This window comes from Lethenteron reissneri, chromosome 23, assembly GCF_015708825.2.
Source record: "Lethenteron reissneri isolate LAM-NWPU_2019-01 chromosome 23, ASM1570882v1, whole genome shotgun sequence".
In the NCBI taxonomy this organism is placed as follows: domain Eukaryota; kingdom Metazoa; phylum Chordata; class Hyperoartia; order Petromyzontiformes; family Petromyzontidae; genus Lethenteron; species Lethenteron reissneri.
The window spans coordinates 7,059,150-7,085,958 of NC_083801.1; the positions used below are offsets into that span (position 1 = coordinate 7,059,150).

The 26,809-nt window shown below is 40.6% G+C and overlaps 1 protein-coding gene across 15 annotated transcripts in view; it reads right to left on the reverse strand.

Annotated features, from left to right (window-relative positions):
• Positions 1–1,748: 1,748 nt before the first annotated feature.
• LOC133345896 (leucine-rich repeat flightless-interacting protein 2-like) overlaps positions 1,749–26,809 on the reverse strand; it is a 49,497-nt gene continuing 24,436 nt past the window's right edge. For 2 of the 15 annotated variants that reach the window (XM_061556989.1, XM_061556986.1), the window contains 21 exons: positions 26,437–26,493; positions 24,622–24,684; positions 23,472–23,519; positions 21,598–21,660; positions 19,480–19,545; positions 18,234–18,299; positions 16,909–17,022; positions 16,429–16,476; positions 15,793–15,900; positions 14,226–14,297; positions 13,616–13,705; positions 12,699–12,779; positions 10,982–11,074; positions 9,190–9,282; positions 8,749–8,844; positions 7,104–7,248; positions 5,489–5,538; positions 4,704–4,803; positions 3,536–3,615; positions 3,299–3,403; positions 1,749–3,130 (listed from right to left, as the gene is read on the reverse strand). In XM_061556989.1, the coding sequence (XP_061412973.1) occupies positions 3,020–3,130; positions 3,299–3,403; positions 3,536–3,615; positions 4,704–4,803; positions 5,489–5,538; positions 7,104–7,248; positions 8,749–8,844; positions 9,190–9,282; positions 10,982–11,074; positions 12,699–12,779; positions 13,616–13,705; positions 14,226–14,297; positions 15,793–15,900; positions 16,429–16,476; positions 16,909–17,022; positions 18,234–18,299; positions 19,480–19,545; positions 21,598–21,660; positions 23,472–23,519; positions 24,622–24,684; positions 26,437–26,493 (1,749 nt within the window). In that variant the 3' untranslated portion in view covers positions 1,749–3,019. The remainder of the gene's footprint in view (positions 3,131–3,298; positions 3,404–3,535; positions 3,616–4,703; positions 4,804–5,488; positions 5,539–7,103; positions 7,249–8,748; positions 8,845–9,189; positions 9,283–10,981; positions 11,075–12,698; positions 12,780–13,615; positions 13,706–14,225; positions 14,298–15,792; positions 15,901–16,428; positions 16,477–16,908; positions 17,023–18,233; positions 18,300–19,479; positions 19,546–21,597; positions 21,661–23,471; positions 23,520–24,621; positions 24,685–26,436; positions 26,494–26,809) is intronic. The other 13 variants (XM_061556993.1, XM_061556991.1, XM_061556987.1 and 10 more) reach the window with 12 other exon arrangements.

Below are 26,809 nucleotides of genomic sequence, written 5' to 3' on the forward strand. Positions count from 1 at the left end.
GTGATAAAACGAACGTGTGACCATAATAAGTGCAACTGCCTATGGTGTGGCGCTGGAAGGCAGGGTTGGTAAAGGGGAGGATGCTGCAACTGTGACGTTGCGAGCAGCCCCTCCTTGCTTTGGCGTCTTTTTTCAACGGTTTTACTTAACTTGATTCCTGTTTGTCTGGGTCAAATCTTGTAATCAAAATTTCGTCCACTTCCCGTTGTTCAACCAATTTAACATTCTGCACACGTACTCAGATCCGGTGACAATGCATGCCTGTATCAAAATCGGCATAAATTCATGATATTCATCAATTAATTGCCTCCTTTAAAGCACTTACAATGTTTGTGTGGACGGCATATTAATTATATAATTTTGTGTCAGTGTAAAACGCCGCTGTCCCTAAACTGTGGAATTGGCTCGCACAAGAAGCAGGTGCCGCGTGTCTCAGGCGCCATTGACATACTTCTCGATCATGAGTTAAACGAAGTTGTTAATAAAACCGTTGTTTTAAAAAAAATTTTTAAAGGAGTTTGTTTTACCTTCCCCTTAATCCATACCACTATCCCACAGCCCACAGCCCAGCAAAGCAGCCAAGGTCATTGTCCACATTTGTGAACATATTGTAGTTCATACACATGCCAATATCTTCTTTCCTTGGCAGCTTGATATATTCATCAAAATTCGGGGGTGGAGGTTAATTGACTAGTTGTTTCTCTTGCCATTGTGGTACATGTGTGTGTGAACTAGTACTTCCACACACCCCTTCATGCTACACCCCATATCAGGGGTGGGAATCATATGGCTCCCGTGCTGTATCCAGCATCCAGTCATGAGCCCTACTGCTTTGAGTCATCATGCACACAAGAAGAATTCTGCACTGAAAGTCTTTGACATTATTTGGGTACTAAAAGGGGCATACAATCGAACCTTGAAACTTGTGTTTCTAATTGTAGTGCACTCGGTCACCTGTTGTCTCCCAATTGGTTATGAGAATGTATTCAGTCCGAGCATGATCCAGAGTTTTTATATCAACTAATGAGCCGTCTGAATGGATGCATCTTTACCTCCATGCTTCATCATTATTAAACTAACGTTTTATCATCATCCTTGTTCAACCACTAGTGGATACAAGGCCTCCCTAAGTTTCAAGTCTATTTTGGATAACCAGGTGAGAACTCAATAGACCAGAGTAGTCTAATTAGCAAGTTTGGCCCAGGTGACCACCAAAGACAAAAGCAATCACTAAAAAACCCAAGTACAATGGAAACTACAAATAGAGAAAAAACATAAATTGGAGCAAAGGCAAATACGTTGGAAAAGAAATTGAAAACGGTGCAAAAATACTAATCAATATTAAATAATGTGACTTGCATGTCTTGTTATGAAAGTTTCGCTGAAAATTATTTTAGGAAAACCATAAACTCACAGCGGTCCCTGTGAAAGATGTTGCCATCCCGACCTGCAATCGAGCTGAGAAATTCGTGAGATCGACTCCGAGTCAGTCACTCCGCTTCCGGTCACGAAACTTCCAGATGCGGAATTAAATGCAAATGAACACATTTCATCGTGAGCTGATAAAAAAAAACTACATCATCCAAATCAAGAGCACTTTAAACTTTCAGATGCGGAATTAAACGCAACTGAACACATTTCATCGTGAGCTTATAAAAAAAAACTACATCGCCCAGATTAAGAGCACTTTAAACACCACTCTTTCACATCAAAATGAGACGTGATAAATAAGGAGACAAGAGAATTGATTGGATTGCATTTTCTTTCCAGAAATAAAAATACACTGAAAGCAGTTCTTAACATCGCATGAAGCACATCATTCCACACATTTTGCATATCACCCTTAAAACCAAACCCCAACAAAAGAATTAACATTTTAGGACAATAATCATAAATGAGCGTTCATTAAACATGAGCGCCCATCTATGATTGACAATAAATGCTTATTTGGCTTTAGGCATAAACCATGAGATAAATGTTGAGATGCCTCACAGATGCAACAACTCGTTCTTGGATTTTTGTTTTTACTATATACACGGTGGATGCTTGAGCACTGAACTGTTGCTGTACCATTCCTACGAGTGAAGAGAAAGAGAGAATATGCTACTCGTGTCAGCGCAAAAGGATATGCTTTCTGTTGATAGTCGTGCTACAAATAATTGTGTACTGAGGACTTTTTGCAGCGTTCATAAAGAAAACAGGTGAACCTATCACTGTGCATGATACTATGCATATTAAATTAAAATGTCTTTACTCGTTAAAAAAAAGGCACAATTAACTTTAGTTTTATAGATCTGCAACAGTAAAGTCACTTTGATCAGTGCATATGCATATTAAAGATGTTACTGTCAGGGACATTTAGTTTTTGAAACACCTGCACATGTTTGAGCATGGACATTTCAGAAAAAAATGCATGGTCTTCCCCCCTCCATTTGGGAGACCCGGAGCACAAGACGAAACAAATTCAGCTTGCGAGGCCACAGCATATTAAAAAAAAAATGAACAAAAGTTAAGACTGAAAAGGACCTGTGCAACATTTCACTGTATCGTTCGTAATATATTTCCTTGCAAAGTTAATTGACACATGCCCTGAAAAATGTATGCCTACCAAATCCTGCGAATGAATGGTATGTAAGTGTTTCAACACACCAGTTTTGATAAGCTTAAAGAACAGTTGTACACTTCGTGAACGCAAAAAGGATGTTATACGTTTCAACGTATCGTTATTGGCTTTATGTCACCAACAACTGTAATGTTGGGCAAACAAAAAGCCATTCGGTTTCAATCTGATTGCCACACATCATCCAAAACAACAACAAATAAATGAAAGCGTGAACATGATAATCCACAATCTGTGTTCAACGGGGAAAAGTGACCCCTGAAAAGACACGGGGAGGCTTTAACAAATTAATGAGGCATTGCGGAAGTGAACTAAAGCAGTAGCAAAAAAGGCAGTCAGAACAATAATAAATCCAATCGATGCAACGTTGCTTTGCTTGGAAGAGGATAGCGTGCATCATTATTCCTGAGGAAGGACCACATTTCTGGTGGACTTTATCTTCTCCAGCCGCTTTGTAAGCTGACTATTGGTGATCTCCAGCTCTTCCACACGGTCCTGTGCTGACCTCAGCTGCAAAGAAAACAGTGGCAAGTATAAGCACAGATGGTGTGCCGATAACACACACTCATGTGCAAATGCTCATCCCCCCACCAATCCCTACCACCACTATGAACACCATTAACACCACCACAGCCATCCTCCTCCAACAGCAATATCTTATCTGTACATTTCCCTTACCTCTCTTTGCAGTTTACGCTTTTCTGCTTTAAGCTCATCTTCAACTTTCTCTGCATTCTCCGAAGCAGTTTTGTAACGTGCAACTTGACCTTCCAGGCGAGCTATCTGCACACACAGATGCGCATGTGTGCACGTCTCTGTTTAAAATCTGGTGTTAGGCACTTGAGTTCACACAAAAAGCAAAACGAAAAAACACTTCAACTTGAAAAGATGGGCCAAAACAATGCGAAAGCTTACACTTTGTTCCAATGCTGTGATGTCCTGTTCCGCTTTTGAAAGCTTAAACTTGTGCTCACTGAGTTGTCTAGTTACATCTCCTGAGGAAAAACAAAGACAACACGCACCATGCAGTCACATAATGAAACCTAATGCAATACACACTCCTCTATAATGCTACCAAAAAGGCCCAAGTTGATTAGATTGCCATTACATATGTAGATAAAATATCCAGAGCTGGATGAGTGCCTCCTCACGTGCTGAATATTGTGGGATGGTGAAGTCAGCACAGATAGGGAACAAAAGATCTATAGCACAACAATCGATGCTGCTGCACTGCCATCTACTGCCCACTACACCCCACAAGCCCAATGACAACCTGTTCGTGCATGGTCCATTACCCATCCAAGCACTATCCAGGCTTAATCACACTGAACTTCTGGGATATGATGAGAACAAGTGCATTCAGGGTGACTTGATCATAGATAACATACTGGCAGTATAAAATGTAGTTACATATTAAATGCTTTATAAATTCTGGATGTCAGAAGAATTGTAGCTCGTTTTAACAAATGCCAAGATCAGCATGGTTTATTTTAAAATGTTTTTGTGTGATGTGAAAATTTGGTTCATTCCACAGGCATCAAATAAACTTATCTTGCAAATGATGTCTGGAGCATTAACATTTACTATTAACCCTTTCCCGTTGAGATGTCTGCAAGCTATAGGGTGGGTCCTGTTCACCACTGAATCTTTAAATGCGCAAGCGGTTAGGATACATTTTATTTGGAGAGACATAGCGCCATTGTTTTTAAATACATTGTACTCACTGCAGATAACTGTAGGGACACAACCACACCCCATGATAGCTGGCACCAAACTGTGTTACATGCCTTCCCACATGGCCTTGTGGGAGCCTTGGTACCGATAAAGTTATTTTAGTTTTTTCTTCTGTATACGTACGTCATCGGAATGGAAAAGGCTTATGTAAACAGCATGCAGTGGTAACGTTCTCATTACCAGATGGCTGTATATGCTTGGTAAAAAGTGAGCTGTATTAAATACAAATATGTTAAACAAGAAATGTGTTTTTTTCTTCTTGGTTCTTTCGGTAAAGTCACGTAGAAATGTGTTTATTAAGTAATACCGTACTTTTGGCCGTGAAACCATGAAGGAGTCGTGTGCTTACTTTGTGTCTCGATACCATCCATGCCGTTTTCTGTGGGGTCGCTATCCGATTTTCCCGATTTCTGTTTGGTTTCTTCCAGCTGAATCTTCAGGCTCTTCACCTGTGCCACAGGAAATATTCACATAGAACCAAAATTGAAACAATTACTACATTTCCCAAAAAGTACACTAAAAAAACAAATGAAATGACATCTGAAGCAATGCGATATTAAGTAGAGCAACATCTTCAGACTCGGAAATTGGACTTAAATTCCCGATCACAGCTAACATCAATGGTGTATAGTATTTAGATTTGTTCTGGGTCTCCCACTTCATCAACGCGTACCGACCAGTGTGGTGAAGTATGGTCAAATGACACACATTACTGACACCTCGTGGGAAGGTCTTCGTGCAGCAGTGGATGGATAGGGGATGCAAGTAATATATACCGGTAGGAACCTCTTGGTTACACCAGCCCACAGGGGATTATTGTGTCCGTCCGTCTGTCGTGCAGGGAGGGGCTGGGTGGGGAGGGGCTGGGTGGGGAGGGTGGGGCTGTGTGGGGGGTGGGAGGGGTGGGGCTGGGTGGGGAGGGGCTGGTCACCCCGTGGTGCCCTTATAAAACTCAACGTTTAACCTACTCACGCCGGCTTGTGCCCGCCCTCACAGTCGGCCATATTTGCGGAATACACCACGCCGCCGTTGACCCTGACCATTGACGGAGCAACCCAACGTTCCTACCAGCTCCCTCTGCAGGAATGTGTTACTTCACATCTTCAGTGTGTGTAGCCTGGGAATAGCAATCACCTGCTCTACAAGTGATTCCTTGTCTTCAACCAGCCTCTTCAACCTTATGTCTGAATAGGAGAAATCAAATCCACAACAATACTTGAATGTACGATTTTGAGTAGCGTATGTTAACACAGCTATAATTGCACGCACACACACACGAATGAATGTGAACCATATAAAGCATAAATATACTAAACGGATGAAAGCTGGTGAATACGTACTATTTTTCCAAAGACTCAGATCACCCTATATTTTGTCATCTGCTTAACTATTGCAAATATAATCTATAGTTCAACAAAGTTATCACTAAAATTCAGGATAGACCCAGCCTTTATTACTTGGCCACTAGATGGCATCAGTGTAGAACAAACCAGGCAATGATGTAAAGTTTACATTAAACTTTCAAATTGGGTGTGTCCAATTGGTGAGGGCTTCTTGGCAACTGAGGGGTATGGTCAACCACGTACAGTCCTTGACAGAAGTAAAAAAATAGACTTCCTTCAACTTGTTATCAACCAAACAGAAATATACTATGGCTTGTTAATATTTGCATTTCCTATGATCTTGCAATATTATTTGTCGTCTCATAAACTACTCTGATGTTACATTATAAGCTATATGCACAATATAAAATGTTGAGTTTGTCAATGCGACAATTTGATAAACATGGCTTGCCTTTCGTTAAGTTTAAAGTTATACATGGGACGTAAAGCACTTCATTTTGCTAACGTCAGTATTTAGTTAAAAGAAAAAAATATTACTTGAGAGTATGCCTTCAAGTTCACAATAACCTTTACAATGACGTAAACGAGCTGTAGAGATGTGCTTACTAACACACCCATCACCGCAACCAGACCACCTTTACCTGTTCGTCGAGAATGTTTTTTACATGTAAGTTTAAAGTAATTTCTTAAAATTACAGCACAGCAACAGTAATCACAACTGCAAGTACAAAAAATCACCAAAAAACAATATTATGAATGTCTTGAAGAACTGAAAACAAATTAAATGTGTATGTGGGGAGTTGTGAGCCAATTGTGAAAAATCCACATTACTAAGTTAAAAACACAAGCTATCCAAGGGATGACCACTCTTGCTGTTACACGCAACCTAAAATACGTGGCAACATCATCTTATTAAAAACTGTCAAATTGTATAATCTTTTAGCAAGAAATATAAACATTTGTAAATATCATGCACTAAATGAAGAGAAATATGGTGCATTTAATCCAACAGTACTGTAAAGTGAGTGGCCCTAATCCTTTTTAATTGAGCATGAATATCTTGAAAAAAAATTAAACAATTCAAATGTGCATGTCAGGAGATGTGAGTCTAGTGGACATCTGTGAAAAGGGCTTCATAGCTCATCGGATTCCTCTAGTCTCAATAAAGATTCTGATTCTGAGTAATAGTGGAGAAGAGCCGTGGGCGACGCATTGTGCACGTGTGCGGTAGCGTGGTGCGGGAGGAAGCGTTGGATTGTGGCATCGCGAGACCACGACGGGTGATAATGAGGATCACAATGTCGTGGTGGGGAGGCCTTAATCCAGCAGTGGGTAGAACACGACTGGGTGACAATGATGATGAGGCAATGTCACCAGGCAGCGAGTGGATCAAGATGACGTCTCACCAAGCGGCCCATCCCCCGCGCCCTCGAGCAGCTGTGCAGCCTGCCGCGACACCAGGGTCACCGCCCCGCCGCCGGCAAGCGGCTCCCCGTCCGGCCCCACCTCCCCGTTCACCTCCCCCTCCGGAACCATCACCAGCCCGTGCTTCTGCATGGCACAGGAAACGCCGCGGGCAAAGTCACGCAACCGTGCCCGCATTGCCAGCACACCACGTACGCACACGCACCACGGTGGCAAGATGCTCACTACCACGCCTGCTATACACAGGTCGTGGGTTCGATCACGACCCTGATGCCCTGTATCTGTATTGTATTGGGGGTTTGCGGTGTTTTTCTCCGCGTGGTCATGTGGATTTTTCTTCAGCTCCTCCAGTTTTTGCCTCCGCATTTAGAAACATGCGTTTCGAGTATCTTGCTGCTATACATTTACACATGATAAGCTACTTCGTTGAGCTATTAATTGTGGCCAGTTCGCTTCTGAAAAAGAGTAATATAGCTCAGTGGGCCTTAGCTGGTAAAATAAAAACAGTTTTAATACTTTTGCATGCTGCCAAACCTGTGGGCGGACCCAGTATGCCTTTGAGTTTAAACTCATGTTCAAACTTCGAATGACTTATGCCACAAATATGAAAAGTGGACTTTCTTTTCTTAACAAGATCATGAAGACAATGTGGTTGCAATGTAAAAACTATAATGCTGCATTGATTTAACGCATTTGAATGGTTCCTGTTACTAGACAATGTCACAACATTAGCATCTTCCAAATGTAATGCAGAAGAAGGTAAGTCACACTAGTATCTATTTACATCCATGCACTTCTAAGAGTGACATGTCTTTCATATATATTAATCCATTCAATTTCCCTTTTTTCGTATTATCTTGGTACAGGCGCTAACTTATGAAGTTTCCAGTCTAGTAATTTCCTTGCAGTCATTTGAATTAAACCATATTGGGAATCCCAGAAGACAATACATAACTTCTCCTGGTGCCACTTTAATAATATTATCTATAATCACCTTCAAGCTGTGTGGGGAATATTTTGCCACATTACTATCATACCATATCGATATGCTGCTACACATACTTCATTTGGTACTGGCAAAGGAGGTCCCATGATGAGATGCACATACAAACTTAGCCCTCAACTGAGGTACGCTAATACAAAGCAAATATACACAACCTATTTTGTACAGCCATTGGTGACTTGCGACAGAGTGAGACTCAATCTTGGGTCAGAGCCAACATTTTGAGTGTAGGATCCCAGCTGGTCTGGCTCTGACCACGATAAGACACGTGACCACCTTCTACATGTGGCACTCGTACAGATATACACCTGGGTTGTGCCGTTTCATCTACAGATGGGAGCCATCTAGGTATATTGGTCATAATAATGAGTAGAATAGTCACACATTTTACTTAAAACATTTGAACTGTACAGTGGCAAAAGAGTATTGAGGCAAGCATCCTGTTTGAATGCAGATTAACACAAGCTGGGTTGTATGTTATAATATGCACCGCTGCTCTGGTAGAATGGAAAGTCTAATCACTTCCTCTGCTGGTTGACGGAATCTTTGCCATTGACTTGTTTCATGTATATACTATATTCCACTAACAGTGCAGTCTCAAAGCAAGTTGAGTGCTCTCATACCTTTTTCAACTCTTCTTTAAGTTGAGTGACTTGTTGCCTGAGTTCATCTCTTTCATTCATGATACACTCAAAGTGTACCTTTTGCCTTTCAAGAGCCTGGCCCCCATTATGGGGAACAGGAGTTCCAAGAGTAGAAGAAAGGCAGCAGTGAGAAAAACAGACGAGAGCAATCCAGTTCAAAGGAGCGTACAGTTTAAACACAGTGCAAAGGACAGCAGGCAAAAGGGGGTAAAGTATGGTGCAGCTGTTACCTTTTCAAGAGTCCAGTAATAACTATGCATGCACAATTTGAATATGCATTACATTCTTGTCCAGTTTTACTTTCGTAGTTGCTTAAATATTGCTTAAAATGTAATGGTATCCTTACACACATTACTGGTGTATGTCCTTCCTACTTAATTTAAAGGTATGTGCTGTACACACACCGACATGTTCACATACCCCTATCTTCTTTTCTTTCCACCCAATTGCTTCCTGGAGATCATTTACCTCCCGCACATATGATTCTTCTTTACGCTGCAGTGTTTTAATTTCCTGAAAGCGTGAGAAGGCAGAGGAGAAAAAGCATTTGGTAGAAATGAAAGTAGAAATGGCAAAGGCCAAATGAGGAAGAATATCATATGCTAATTTTAACAGGTATGTCCTGTGTATTCTTTAAAAGGCTCAATGTCGTAAACTTACCAGCATGGACGCATCCAAGTTTGCAATTGAGGGCGCTGACCGCGGTGAATGTGATACCAACAAAAAATGCAACTTATCCAATTGCAAAACAAATAAACAATGATTTTACTTTTTTAAACATGGTTAGACCATGGGAGGATGTGCTCTTTCTCTAAAAAAAATATATTATTGCTTGGCACCCGACCTATATAGCAGTGGCTTGGCTATTATTGATCATTTGTCTTCCTACTGCTGGTACTCACATACAGCAGCTGTTTTACTTAATGGCGATATCAACCTGGGAGGCCCTAGCAATTAGTCACAGTACCAATTCGCCTTTGATGAATCCATTCAGATATCTTGCAGTGTGTCAGAAAATTGCTGTACAAGATATCTTTCACAGAATTTCTGAAAAATCCTTCACGTTTTTTTTTCATCCTTTACACAGCAGAGGTCATAATTTCCCATGTACCCTGTCATGAGATGGTTGAATGACCATAAAAAGATAACTTTTGATTTTTTTTGCGACTGTCAACTCAACTACACTTGAGGACCGAGCGAGAGTTTAATCACAGATGACTTTGTGGATTGAAACGGAGGTCCTCAAGAGTTGTCAGCCCAGCACTCTGACCTCTATTCCACACATGTACTTTAATTGAGAACAAGTCCATGCACCCGCAAGGCACATAACCCATATTTGCCATTGTGTATCGTACTCATTCAAATGGAGTGGAGTCATAGTCTACAGATATTAGATGGTGTCAACAAATGTATGTATCGATTATGACCACAAGCTATTTTTACAAGTTTCAAAATGTTCAACGTAAACAGCCGTTGACATAATTAGGTAATCAATGCACTCATTCATGTACTTCCACACGTTTTGTACACCAAATGCAGTGCACATACATGCATGCCACACAATACAAACATGATATTTCCATGCTCACTAGCGCTGGGTCGCCAATAGCACATGGATTGATGCTATGCTTGGCATTCACTAGGGTAACCTGGCAGACTACAGTAATTACAAACGCTTAACAAATCAATCACATATATGAGGTGATTATTTGCACATTTTAATTAACTTAATTCCTTGATGATTTTCAGGCATACCATCGAGATAGAATAATTAAATGTTAGCTATTGTGAGGTTTACTAATGACTGTAGAGGACATATCAAGGTCGCACAGGATAATGCAATGAAACATCTCTACCCATTCTGCTTTTCGGCAGGTTAGCCCAGTTATATGCTTTGGAATTTTCAGAAATTAGTATCTCGTGTATTGAAAATGTCAGTTATAATTTGTTTATATTACTATTTACGTAACTATATTCCCATATAACAAAACAATTGCAATGATACTTAAAAATACAATTACTGCGGTAAAGCCTGCTTCCAGTAATTGTGAACACGAGCATAATGGCATGACTCGCAAAAGACGAAAAGCTTTTGATTTTCTGACAGTTGCCATAACTACCCGGTGGAGTTTGTGCGCAAACTCCTAAGTGGCAGTTTGACACTAATTTGGGCCCAGGGGAGTGCTGAAAATTGCTGCCACCAACTGCTCACCTCTATGAGTGCATCCCTCTGCTTGAGGCCCTCTTGCAGTTCATCATATTTGTACTGCAGCACACTTTGCGCATGCTTCTGTCTCTCCAAGTCCTGGGAATATCAAAAATAAACAACAGTTGAAAACATCTCACTTCATATATATTCAAGCACCTATATAAAACCAACGTGTATTGTTAAATACATCCTATACCAAACTAAACACGGGTGATCTTTGTCTTCTGCTCTGAAATCACAAACTTCACAAGTCTGGGTTTTCATATTCGTGTTGTTGTAATCCAAATATTTAATGAGAAAAATCAAAAAATATCCCTAACCTTTGCAAAATAGACATATGGAACCTTAATTACAAAATATTAATTACAAACATTTTTTTTTTGTAATTACAATTTTGAAAATATTCTTGGGCAACGTTTTTGTAATTACATTTTTGGCAATATTCTTGGGCAACACAACAACAGAACACCATGGCTTGCCACTGCCAATGGGGTCAAAGGGTGTTTTTTTAAAGTTTGCATAACAGCAGATGCAGCAATTTGCAGGAAATATCAAAGTTGTAATATGAGCCGTATCAATCAGACCACTTGATGCCAACAGTCCTAATGGCGAAGTGCACTTGTGTTTTATTCTTATTTGAAATAAGTTGCAATGACCATCTGAAGTGCACACATGTGTTTGCCTTTGCCATTACACATGGTCCAACAAAGAGAACTGCTCAGAGTCAATCGGCAAAGTGTGCTCTTTAAAAACATCTGTCTAACATCAACGGCCCGATCTACTCAGCTGTGACGTGCGTTTCATATGGTAGTTACGAGCAAAATCTGTTTCACATTACATTATCCTCGTTATTTTGCTACCTAGAAATATACAAACAAATCTAGCAATATTTTACTTGGCAATGCAACACACATTTGAAAATTGGCGATTACCAAAATACACAACCCAAACCTCTTCATGGTTTATTTATGCCTGAATATGTAATTGACCGTGGGGTTCGATACCGATATAAGCTCCCCATAAACATTCAATTAGCATGTCTTGCTATGTGACTGTTTACAGGAGGGCTTAAATCAATAAGTTGAATAATAAACATCATTTTTAAAGTACTCGGCTGTACCTTTGGGGAGTGCACAAAATTACTGTGGCTCAAAAATCCCCACACATATATTCATAGCTGAACATGGTGTGCTGTCAATGTAACTTGCAAGCTGTGTGATATATTCAGCAGGTTGTCACTTAAAAGCTCATTGCTTCAACATAACTGCGGGTGATGATACTAGAAGCTGTATAGATGGTTTGGGTTTAACTTCATGGGTGCAAAGCATCTGCTGTGCAGTCTAGTTTAACAACTGCTGCAATACAAATACGCACATAAGACCGAGTCAAGAATGTTAAACCTACAAGTCATTCACATCGGCACAGTCTATGGGAAATCAAGTAATTACAGAATAAGAAATGTTACATTGGTGATTTATTTACAAGTATGATTCCTGGGGTCAAACAATGCTCTCTGAATCTGGTAATCAATTATGAAACAAACATTTGTATTCCACATTTTTCAATACCTGGTCATTTCTGTAGGAGTAAATACGTACACATGACACAGAGACACATGCATGTGAATCAATGATGTTAAAACCACCAGAGCAAAATGCACACTGCTGGCTCGGTTGACAGCCGAGAGGACACTTTTGCGCAACAGTGCAACGCTAAGTACCTTGCATTTGTCCTCGTGTTGGCGCCTGAGCTCCGCCATCTGCTCCTCCATCTCCTCCATGCTGTCGCGCAGGGTGTCCACCTGTAACACGGCGATTGATGCATTCCACTCAGTCGTGCCTCTCATCGACAAATAAAACAACATTTTGATTACGAATTATGAGAACCTGTAGAATGGAATTGTATCTCACATGTATTCACTGTATTGTGAAATTACACAGCACATCATCCCGGCATTGATCAAATGGCCGGGATGATGTGCACCTCCGATATCACGGTTGGCTACGTAGAGTGCTAAAGAAGTTCAATGCACATATATACAAATAAGTATCGTCCACGGTGACTGGTCTGGTCACCACGGTAGGAGTGGGGAATTTATACCAGAGGTTCAAGGCCCTCAAAAGATGATGGGCAACACCCAAAACTTGGAGACAATTTCACTGGTATTACTGAACAACAGGTGGAGTGGTAGCACAGAGGTTAACACACTGCACTTTCAACTTTGTGCGGTGAGTTTGATTCCCAGCCATGGATAACATCAGCAGCGAGTGATATCGATCTGAATCAGACCTGCCCCTCCCCCGATTCACCAAGTTACATTGTTCAGCATGGTGAGGTATAGTTAAACAACCTGCAATATTAACAGATGCGGGGAAGCCGTCATCCAGCAGTGGATTGACAAAGGTATGCCAATTATGAGTTTCATTCATTACTGCATCTCTGGTAAAATAACTATAAACAGTTAAACATTTTTTAAATGATCACAACAGCATCTATAAGAATGACCAGTCTTCACGAATATGCACTGTATTTTGCACATGTCATAAAATTGCTTCAGGGTTTACATTTGTGTACAAACTGTTTCTTTTGCAGGAATGTTTACTTTGTTCCCATATTCCACAGAATGTATTTTCTTACCTGATAGATCAAATTAAACTTCTCGTTGTCAAGCTGTGCATTCGTCACCATAGCCTTTTTAAATTTTTCCTGGACCTCTGACAGTGATTCCTGCCAAAGAGAATCCACGCAATAACATGAGTAAAATAAGACAAGATGCAGCAAGTTATTTTTCTTGAGCCTCATTTTCACACGAATGGAAATATCACGTTCAACTTTCTGAGCATGCTCTCTCGGTGCAACACTTGTCAAACAATGTAACATTCACCATGTTCCTACAGAGGGAAATATAATACAGTCCACTGTGTTTACAACAGACTGGTGCTTTTAATTAAGTCAATTGAATGTGAACAATGAAAGTTAATCAACATCATTAGGGATGCAAGCTTGAAACACGTTGAGTTAAAATCTTACTCATTATTAAACCAAAAGTACATTTATTTTTAAAAATAACATGCAAACTTTTTGTTTTATTAATCATTTACAGCCACACACTATTTCACAACATGCAGCGATTACGAGTTAAGTTAAAGTCTTGTTGCTTTCAAAAGGCAGACGCTTGTGTGAGTGCATCAAACAACACATGGAAACCCTCAGTTTATTGTATATCTCCACGTCATGCTTCCAGTACCTTTATTTCTTTTAGGCCCTTCGTGTATCTGGAATCTACATCGCGTAATTGATCCTTTAGCTCATAGATATCCTAGTGAGCAGAAATGGAAGCCAGGTCTCAAGAAAACATGAATCGTGAAAGAAGTGACAGACCTAGGGATGGGCTTTCCAATGCACAAGAAACCCATCGCTGCTTCAACACATCGTCTCTGCGGTATACTAGTTGAATTCACGTGTGTGGAAAGCACTCAAGGGGTAGGGAAGGTGGGGGTGGGGGGGTTCATAGAATCTGCCACCTGTCAGAAGAGCAAAGTATGTACAGCGGTGACACCAACTGCAGTATAGGAAATGTTCATCCACACAAGGAAGTGAAGAAAATACAACGCTGATGGGGGAATATTATACAGATGTAAAAAGGTGTTTACGCACAATGAATACCTCGACGATGGTATGAAGGGACTTTGTGCTGATGGTCTCGAAGACACAAGAGAGATGTATATAGAAACATGACTAGGGACTCATACTCTTGGGTTTTTTTGGTAAAGTCACGTAGGTAAAAAATAAAATTAAAAGTTAATAAAAGTAATAATGTAAATAAAATAATGACCAATTTTTCTTGTAGCCCCGCCCACCACCCCCACGTTCCATTCCCTGGTTACCACATTCAGATAAGCCCCTCCCCCCTTAACTTGTATTTAAGGGCTGGTCTTTTGGAATTTTCCGCACTTGATGCAGTAATTTTACCTGTGACGGTCCCACCTGATGACGGAGACTTGTGTTTCCTCCGAAACGTTGTGATTTATTCTTTTATTTCCTTTATTACTTTCATTAACTTTTAATTTTATTTTTTACCTACGTGACTTTACCGAAAAAACCTAAGAGTATGAATCCTTGCAGTCACGAAAGCTTCAAATCTAGAATGACTTGGGACATTGGCCTTTTCTGTAATGTTTGATCAATCTACCATAAGACTAGACTCGATGTATTTCACTGAAGATATGTACACACTGTTTATGATATGTTTTACATATTTTATTAATATACTCTTGAGAAGGTTTTTGTAAATCAGCTGTGTGGCTCTCCGTTGCGTTTTCGGGTTGTACTGCGTGTTGCTAAGCACGATGTCTGACGTGTTGTACATTTCATTCCCAGGACACGGTGTGGAATGTTGGACGTTGTGCCGAACAACGCACGGCATAACCCAACATCTCATGCAAAGAGCTTTACTTGCATTAAAATGATCAACTATTGCCATTTATTTTATCAGGTGATATCCCACTGAAACTCGTGATCGCTTTTTTTAAGGACACAGGATATATGGGCCACCAAAGTTATGTAGAGACAATTCTAGAATTTTTCCAATTATTAGAGTTATGGGTAATTTGGCTCTGCCACTACACACAAATATTATTTTCCAAATAGGTGAGAGGTTGAATAATTACTGGGCACGAGCATTCATTGGAACATTTTATTTATAAAGGTGTAGTGCCGAACAAGATTACCCAAGTGATATTCATCTTAATATCAAATTTATTTCATCAGCGACTGCTGGATATATCTGCGACAAAGGGCAAGAGACGCCTCACCTTGGTCGAGACATCCACATCTCCAAGAGAGCCAATGTCTCCATTGCCCTGCTTGGAGGACAAGTTGGATGAGGACAAGGCTGATACGGCACTCCGGGATGCCAAGGGCTGCAAGCAGCATACAGACAACACACAGGTTACATGGCCGCATCACAAGGCAAGCCAGGGTATGGCACCTCAACGCCAAACCTTTATCTCCACTGCTATATTATAGGTGTCAGCCACCCTAGCCGACTGCTGTGCTACAGCTGTGGTTACATTACACAATATTTAATTAAAATACACTCTTTTGCCGTAAATATAGCACCACAAAGTGGCCGATTTGATTGATGTGTGTGAACTTGAATAGTGAGTTATAAACTAACACCCTTTGAGGGTGGCAGCAGTGTGGAAACAAGTCTTGACTTGCCTCCGGTGCAAGCAAAAACTGCAAGGCAACACACACCTAAAACTATGAACTAGTTTTATTCTACCAGGTAAGGCCCATGGAGACATGACAGTATACTTGATGCTATGTGAAATTATATTCCTTACACTGTAGAATCACAGCCATGAACAGGGTTTTTGCTGAAATATGGACGTCAAACATGAGTTAATGACTTGTTGCGCTCCCATAAACAAAGTCAATATACTTACGCGTCCTGTGTTTTCTGCGAGGTCATTGTCACTGTGATCATCAGTGTACTGGAGGAAAAAAAAGGGGTAAAAAAAAGTAATCAGTCAACATGCGTGGTTGCAGAACCTTAGGGGATCCGTGTACTGGGGATCCAGCTTGCCTGTGGAATGCATTTAGGCAGCTTGTTTATGTCATCGAGGTCAGGGCAATGAATAAAATGCTGAAGCTGCAGCTTTATCTTCAGTGCACAACTTCAGCACTACGACTAAATTGAAAACAGAGGCAAACAAGGATCCATATGATATCAATATCGATGCCTTCAGTTTGTTTTCCCCCCAGCAAAGTTAGCAAGACGATGTGACTCAAAACAGTTGGTCAATCTCCGGCAAACGCTTCTGCAAAGCCACGGCAACATTCAAGTCTGTTTTTAGCGTTAGAAAACCAAAGCTTTGCATCCCAGCTATTTTAATCCACACTCCCAACTGTGCAAGTAAACTCACTTTAGCCAGCTCAGGGATTGAAACATCATCGAAATCAGAGAGTGCACTTCCTCTGCGAGAAGAGCAACCGTAGATGTCCACTATTGAGCCTTTCCGTGATGGTGGGTTTGACGACTTATGAAGAAAGATGGAAAGGGAAACAGAAAAGAAAAGAAGCAGTTACAGGTAGATGAACAAGGTAGCCTGTGTCAATAGAATATAAAAAATAAACATTTACACAGTAGAATACTCTTTAAAAGATCTATTATCACCAAAATAATGAGACATAAAATATGTAAATGAATGGAAAACCAAAAGTTGTTGCAGGAATATATGTTCTTAATATACAAACTCCATGATGGCATGCCATTTGTGCACGTGTTTAGCATATGTGTAGAAGGGCACATGTGCATATTTAACTGAATGAAAATACCATTGAGATAAATGTGCATACGTATGTCCTGACCCTACTAACGGCACATCTTTCGGTTAACGCTAAATGAAATGTAGCTAACATTGAACTTGGTGGCTTGCATTCCACTCCCGGCTACGGCTAACATCAGGGACAATATTTAAACTGATCCTGGCCCCTGCCCTCTCGCTGCATTAACCAACCCTGTACTGACCAGCGTGGTGCAGTATGGTCAAACAACCCCCACAAACAGCATGGGATGGCAAAGCTCTCATATAGCGGTGGATTGACATAGGTTTGCACAATTAAAGCATGTTTTAGACTGTACTGACCAATGCACAGATGTCTGAAATATCACCTATATAATTCGAATGTTTGCACATGTTAATTAGGAAATATTAGTGTGTATTATTTTAAACACAATATCCTATTATTTCATAACTGTGTGGATTGTGTGTCGTGTAATTTTTTTTACTTTAAATTTTTTTCTAATTTTAGTCAGATATTAACACATTCAATGTGCAGCTGAGTTACAGAAAATGAATCACACCAACCATTCCCACAAGGAAATGTTAAAGCATCCAGTTTGGATGAAAGTCTCTCCACATTTTTCGCAGTAATGTGTACAGTTTTGTTTGCTCCATTTTTGGAAAGTGGTGTCCTAATGTGACACGATATTACATTAATTTTCATAAATAATAAATAACGCATTCCTACACGCAACACTCTTCGAGTGCATGTATCATGAGTATAATGTACAAACAGTAGCTCTTGTAAAATATAATGATTATCTGATACTAGCTGGTGCTGCTACTGTGCTTTGTTCAATAAAGTGTCAACACGCTGCGGGGACTTTATGAAAGAGCTGCTGATGAACGCGGATTTCCCGGTGTTCGTCGGATTGTCAAAGGTGGCATTGGTGGCCGGCTCTCACCGTGACGCCCCGGGCTGAGCGAGTGGATTTCCGTGAGTGTACACTCGTCACCTCATCATCAGAGGACTGATAACCACCACGGCAGGCGGAAGAGACGGAGGAGGAGGATACGGCAAAGGAGCAACACAGGAGAAGAGCGTAAAGCAGCAGACTGCAGCAGCGGTGGAGTAAGCAGATTCCCCACACGAACGATGCAGTGGCTCGGGAAAAAAAATCCCCACTCAGAAATGAATACGTTCACACACATTTGAGTTAGGTTATAGATAAGCACGCAAATGTTTGCATGGAATTAGACCCGATGTAAGCCCATTGGCAGTTCTAGCAGCCATTACAGAGATTACAAAAAATAATTTATAATATTGTAATTTACAAGATGATGTTAACAAGGAACAAGTGCAGTAAAATAAATTAACAATTCAATATAATTTTTCCTATTAAACCAAGAATCTTAATGATGCATTAATTACATTTCACACAATGAAGCTTGTTTAGCATAACTCACATATCATTTGCTTGCATTTGGCTCAATTCTATATCGCGAGTATAATCGTGTTTGGACATGAGCTTGTAAATTAATACCATATGCCAAACATTGTCCTATATACAACCCTAGACTACAGTACCGTGTATGATACATGAAGGGTTTTTTTCTTTTCAGTAAACAGCAGCATATTGTTATAGTTTGATACTTACAAGCCAGAAAGCAAAAACAATTAATCACAATTATGTTTTAAACACACATTACACTCATGTAAACAATCTCCCTACGGCAGGAGTGGTACGATTAATGTGAAGGTCTGCTTATAAATGTCCCGTTAGCTCTACTATTTTGATATCCCCATCAGTGGTTCCACATGCATGCTCTCCACATTTACGCCACACACCGAGACAAAACACGTTACAGGTAGCTTCCTCTCCATTATCCGTGGGCGGATTATTCGCCTTGCAGATTGCCAGTCCTTGTAAAAAATGTCGTTTTTGCTTGTATTGGTTTAATGATCTGCCTCCGAACGTGTGACTCAACCGATGTGACTCACTCTTGCAATTACAGCCAAAACTAGTCGGTGGAAGAAACATTCTTTGTTTCACCCGCTAAACAAGACATGTAAGCAACACACGTTTTCTTGGCGACCATGAAGTTTGGCCTTGTTTCCATGATTTTCTTTTATCCGAGCTACTCCTCCCATGACCACGGACAATGGAGCGTTGGCTGCTGTACGATTGTGAGAACACGTTGGCATCTCACCGCTGGGCTGGCCCTACGAGAATTGACCAGAGAGCTGAGCCGAGAGCCGGACACACCCTCTGCTGCCTGAAGTTTTACAAACAAAGCAACGACTTACAAGACACTCCTAAAGGGCACGTGAAGGAGGTAAACGATGCAGGGGATTCCATTATTTTAAGCCAATAGTCACTTCAACAATGTACATGCACTGTGCAGGGTTGCCATATATTATTTGGCACAGGTAGGCCAAAGTACTATATTATCGCAAGTTGAATTGTTGATGCTTCCATAATCATGAACAGCATGGTTATCTGAAAATGTAAATATTACAAATTCACGTACTTTGGATAAATAAGTCTCTGTCAGGCGTAAGATAGTGTTAAGTAGAAGTGAGCCTGACATATGCTATGTAGTGGATAGGGGTAGAGTTTGTTCAGTCCAACACTAATGAGGCTAGTGGAAGAAGATATTTATACAGGGGTAATTGAAGCAAGCTGCCGAGAGCTGTGTTCAATGCCTGTGAACTGATATTAATTGTAGCACTGTGAAAACGAATCAGAAAATTAACAATAGCTCACTTTCATAATACGTGAGCATAAAGCATACCTTGAATTCACACAATGTATGCTATGTATAACAGCAACCTCGACGAAGTACTTAGATTTTAGAACACCAATCACCTAAGACAACATCAACCCAAGATACATAGAACATAACCCCTTTGCCATGCCCAAATTACAATTAACAGCTCTTAATATCACATTGGATTTTTTAAGTGTAACTGTTGCAGCCTTCTAATCAATTAAGAGAGTCATAATGTATTTAAAAGTGTCTAAATGCTCAAATAGCACTTACCATATTCATCTTTCAATAACATTAAGCTATTTAAATAAAAAAATGGCATTTTAATATCCTGTTAACTGAAAAATATACTGAATATATACAATGGTAGGATAACATTTCAGACAATCTTGATTTGAAGCTTTTGTGACTGCAGGAATCCACACTCTTTGGTTCTTTCGGTAAAGTCACGAAGGTAGAAAATTAATAGATCATGACGTTTCGATCGTAGATAGAAAATTAATAGATCACGTTTCGATCGTAGATAAAAAAAATTATAGATCACAACGTTTTGATCAAAACATCGTGATCTATTAACGTCGTGATCTATTCATTTTCTATCTACGTGACTTTACCGAAAGAACCAAAGAGTATTTCCGACAATCGCCCTTCTTTAATGCAAGGGGTACTGCCCAAAAAGTTATCCCGTCTGCTTTTAATTTTCTCTCTCATCAGGTCATCTGCAAGACAAAACTTGTGACGTTTCGTGGCCGGTGCTGCCAATGCAACTCTTGTAATTTTTACGAGCATTGACACATTTCCCTTAACCATTCCGACAGCAGCCACAATGGAACCCATTCCCAATACATGAGGGGAGCATAGGCCAGGTTCAGCGAGTTCAAGGCCAATGAACATAGCTGGCCAAGTGGAGCTTAGGCAGCTGTCTAAACCAAACACATGGACATCCTTGAAATGCCAAACAAATAGTCTTTGAATGAACCGACATGTAAGCTTATATGTGTGGCCTTTTGACACTCGCATACAGTGCCATTGCTTGATGATGTTCAATTCACATTGTCTTACTGCTGCTCGAGCAGGACATGGGGAGGTAACTCTTTCGATGCTTTTGGTTGCCGTGAACCAGTGAAGAAAACTCGTTGGGGATGGCTCTCTCCACAGGATAACACTGTTGACTTCTCATGAAGCAATGCACGTTTAATAAATTCCAGAGGCATGATGCGATGATTCGACTGCCAAGCAGGGTCTCAATTGTAGACCATGCTGTGCGTTGTTCAGAGACAATAGTATGTGGTAGAAACAAAGAATTAACAGTGAATAATCCTAAATGTAAACTGCAAATGCATAGCCACGCTTTATAACCAACGCAAAACATATCAAAATAATGAAGGTCCGATACAATAACAAAGACTGAAAAGTATATTCAAGCATTGCGATTCACTTGTCGTTCCATTTTCACTGACTTGGCGAAGTGCGAGTCGATTCCGACGTGGCCATGGTTAGTCAAAGTCACTGCAAACACTGTTAAAGCAATACAAACAGCAAACAGCCTGCACTTACGACCCGTGAGGAAGAGCCCCGCCACCCACGGGCACTGCCCAGAATATCTTCTGAGCCCAAAGTCTACAGGGAAGATGTGTCCAACACAGAGTGGTCACCGGTGCCAATACACACACACACACAGTTGTGCTCATTCCATAAGCCCCTGAATGTCCTGTTCTCATGACATTATGGCACTCTACCAGTTTCCCAACTATTACCACCAGTAAAGTCACGTAGGTAGAAAATGAAATTAAAATTAATAAAAGTAAAATAATAAAAATCACGACGTTTCGGAGGCAACACAAGCTTCCGTCTTCAGGTGAAACCGTCACAGCAAATGTCTGTATCAAGTGAAGAGAAGTCCCACTTGATACAGATATTTGCTGTGACGGTTTCACCTGAAGACGGAAGCTTGTGTTGCCTCCGAAACTTCGTGATTTTTATTCTTTTACTTTTATTAATTTTAATTTCATTTTTTACCTACGTGAATTTACCGAAAAAACTAAGAGTATGAATCCTTGCAGTCACGAAAGCTTCAAATCTAGAATTATTACCACCAGTCCACGTAACTTCTATGTCACTGAGGTCATATGCTCAGTGATCTTTGATCCAGTCCTGAGGCCCTAATTTAAATGGAGCCACATTAGGGGCCGTCCATAAATGACGTCACGCGATTTTTGGACGATTTTTGACCCCCCCCCCCCCCCTTCGTCACACGGCGTCACAAAAAGTCAGATCCCCCCTCAAATGTGACGTCACAAAGCTCTGCCCCCCCCCCCCCAAATAAAACATGCTTCAAATAGCTTTGAACTATTGTCATTGTAGTGCGTATTTAATGTGGCGCTGCACTCTGATGCTGTAGGAGAAAACATTTATCAAAAAGTCTATTTAATGACGTAGAACGTGTTGTCTATATTTATTTAAAGTTGCGCATTTTGATGTGACGTCACATTTCTCACCCCCCCCCCTCGTCACACATCGTCACAAGTGTCTGACCCCCCCCCCCTTAGGTACGTGACGTAATTTATGGACAGCCCCTTAATACCTATTCGTTATTGTAGTTTAACATTTGAAATACATTCTTACTGCATTTTGTAGATAGTGGCAAAGCAAAATAATGTTCTGCAGTACTGCAATCTTGCCCCTACTTTGGAAATATTTACAATACTCCAGTCAAGATATTTAATTCTGAGTGTAGCTGCATATGGGGAGCACTGCAGGAGGTCTGGGCAACATATATGATTGCATCTATACTGTGCCCAGTTTCTAGTTCCGATTCTGACCAGGACAAGACGAAACATTACTCATCAACATTAGGCTCAGTTAAAATTTTAATTTCAAAGATAATAGATAAGTTTCCATTTACGTATACAAACAAGCCAAAACGTTGAATGGGATAGTTTCATGATCAAACTGTGCCACCAAAATAAAAGAAAGTACCGTATATTTTAAACTCACCAGGACTTTGAATGAGTAAACGTATCACAAGGAAGATACACTATCATTAAAAACTAGCACGTTGTGATTTAGGATCTGATAAATGCTCAAATCTTGACTTAAAGCTTTTGTGACTGCAGGAACTAATCTTCTTGGGTCTTTCAGTAAAGTCACGTAGATAGGTTCAAAGAAAATAATAAAAAATAACAGAAAACTACTACGTTTCGATCGCAACGCAAGCGGTCGTCTTCAGGAAAAGGGACCTTTTGATTATATTCTTTGAACCTGTCTACGTGACTTTACTGAAAGACCCAAGAATATGATAAAGGCTCGCTTGGACAGTAACTCGACCCTCATTTAAGGATAAATAAATTACTTTGTCACCACCATAAAACAAAACAAAGACACTTTTCACTGCATGGGTTAAAGGTTGTCAACAAAGATTGGACACTGACCCTGCAGCTTCGAGCAGGGGCCAAAGGCTCACTGTAAAGAGAGGAAGTCTGTTGAAAATAATTAAAACAGTTACATGTCCGCATAACGATCACAATTCATATGCGTGAGACACCAGTAAAATGTATTCAGCATTCACTCAACAATGAGCACACCACATCTAAAAGTGTAATGGTATATACAGTCTATTCAATGTGCCCGAGATGAATGCGGTAGAAGTGTGCGACGAAGCACAGTTGATTCTGTAAAACTGATAAGCTGATGCTCAGTGTAACTGAATAAGTCATATTTTAAAATACTTTTTTTTAAACACGCTTTAATGAAATGTACCGTACGAGTAATGGCAGAACTCCACGACTCGAGGAAGTGGCCCCGAGGCTTGCCATAGCGTAAAGGGGCCGTAGTGATTTACAGCCAACGTGAGTTGAGCGTGGACAATTAGACCCAAGACGAAACATAACATAAAAAATAATGTTAATTTTTTTTTTATAGAATATAGTATTGTCATCAGTATGACATAAGTATACCAAGTTTGCAGTCGATACTACACTGGGAAGTGGGTTAAAATTGAGTTACAAGATTTGAGCATACAACAACAGAGTGAGCTAAATAAAAGCGTGTAAAAAAAAGTAACTCGACAGGGATGCATGAACATGTTATGGGGCATGAATGAAACCTGCAGGGTGGTCGTGCAGCGTTTAGCGCTGCGCTTACGAACCCGTCTGTCTACACGAGTTCGATGCCCGCTCACGGACAACATCATCGGTGATATTTATCTGAACCAGTCTTGCGCCTCCCCTAGGTGGACTCGGCGTCAAATGAGTACCTGGTGTGATGAGGAAACATTGCTACTGGGGAGACAAAGGCGACCAGGCGTGGTGCTGGCCACCCACCCCCTCGTGTACCGTGTCGGCCTTCATAGATGCTCGAGAACGGCACTTTCCCCAATAGTCTGTTAAAGCTATAACGGGGGAGGGGGGCGGTCATTGTCTTTGATGAAGCACAGTTCAGTCTATAAAACTGATAAACTGCTGGTCCGTGTAACTGAAAAAGCGATTGTAGAATGGGAGATGTGAAAATGTTAGGGGGTAGACAGAGGTAAGTGAAAGAAAGCTGCAAGCAGCATGTTTCAGCAGAGGAAAGAAAACAGACCCTTTTGCCAGTGCGCCTTGAAAAGGGCATGTCATCATAGCCGCCCCGGACACCGTCATCCTGCTGCCAATGATTAACATGTGAAAAAAATAAACTCAGCATCCAAAGGACATTCCGTTGTGCGTAAGCTTTACCCATGCCACTTTGCTAAATGTCGAATTATTAAGTCAAACTGTCATCAGCTAATAATATTACATAAATAGTAGCTTTTTTAACATGTAAACACAAAGTGTTATAAAATGTCGACTCACTCATGACAAAAATATGAGGTTAACTGTTTCCTTATATTAAATAGAGGAGACATCTATTTAATATAAGGCACCTGAGTCGCAGGCCCAAAAACGATCTTTAAGCAGAATAAGGCAAGAGGAACATTCGTGGTGAAACTTACATCGCTTAATCCCCGATAAGGAAAGGCCACTTCTAACATTCATTCAAGCCTCGTTTCCATGACCACTGCTAACTGGGCTCTGCAGGTCCAGCAATAGCCCAGGACCAGCACCATGGCCCATGTCCCCATGAGCCACTAGGATCTGTGAGCTGGGCTCCCACTCTGTCCCCTCCCCCCTTTGTCACCTAACCCTCCGTGGCTGGAGAGTGGTGTTTGGGAAGTGACATTTATTTTACATAATTTAACAAAGGCAAGGGTTTTAAAGCAAATAAATGCATTGCTTAGTAATTGTATGGCCATGTAAGTTAACCGTGAAGTGCGATAAAGTAACCAGCATCACTAGACACTCAATATTTTACTGTCTTGGAAGAATTTATTTTTATTTTATCAGGTAAGACCCACTGTGCTATATAGCTCTTTTTCAGAAGCGACCTGGCCACAAATGATAGCTTAACGAAGTTACTTATCATGTGAAAAGTATCGCAGCCAAATACTTTGAACGCATGTTTCTGAATGTAGAGGGAAAAACTGAAGGATCCAGAGAAAAATCCATGAGACCACGTGGAGACCATACAAACTCAAAATATACAGGCGTCAGGGTCGGGATCGAACCCACAACCTCCTGTAAACCAGGGGAGGTAGTTCACATCTTGCCACCACGGCGCCCTATTGTCCCCATGACATCACGACTGATTCCAGTGTCAGCCCAGAAAACGATAATGGCTCACAATTTGAAAAGGGGACTCTGTAGCCTTGTTATGGGATCAAATGGAAACCATGCTACTTGGTTCCTATTTGGGCTTCTGTGGGGACAGGGGTTCTCCAGTCTGGCCAGTGCTGCCAATAGTTCTCAGTGGTCGTGGAAACAATCAACAGTCTCATGAGTTTGAGTCCGTGCACCCAACCCATGCCCCTGATTTTAAAGTGTACCAATAATGCAGATCACTTTATTCAAGTGTCTGCAGATTACGTTATTCCAGTTTATAACCAAACGATCATGTTGTTTGACAGGTGAAAATGGCAGAGACCACTGCACTAGAAAACCAATGCACAAGAGAAAAGTAGAGTAAAAATTACAAACCAAAGTGAAGTGATTATGATTGTCAATTACGACAAACGTAACAAGTTTAAAATCAACCACGATTGTACGTGTGAACTTTGTTTTACAGATAGTTCGAGCCATCTGATGTCACTACCAATGTCAGGCTTTACAGCCTCATTCACAGGTAATAAAATGTGTTTATCCAAACAAGGCAAAACAAATTAAACACATCTTGCCAAACTATCTCGGTCTTAGTGGAAAGGACGTTTGTGTAATTGGTCTCATACATTTTCTTGTGCAATGCATGGGCATCGATCTACTTGTATTTGCATCTATATAGCCTCGTTAAATTCCGAGAGCATAAAAATAGCAAAGTACACACCACAACATGGGCCTTGGCTCTGCTGGAGCCAGCATCCCAGTTGTCATAACTATTTTTCTGATAAAGAAAAAAGAGCACAGATCTCAAGTATCACACATTCAGCATTAGCTCATAATTATTCAGAAACCAGGCTTAATGTAAAAAATAAACATGAATGTCAGAGGCAAAGCCAATATTTAGGCAATCTCCGATGCGCCTTTAGAGATTTCACATGCAAAATAGAAACCAAAACGGATTTAACATAAACTATTCATATACCGCCTGCTTTACAATCATGACCAACAAGCAAGAGAACACCAACACATTTAGCTCAGCAGTCCTGTGCTGTCGACTCCCTGTCACTACCTTTTTTCAAGTCTAGACCTTTTTCCTC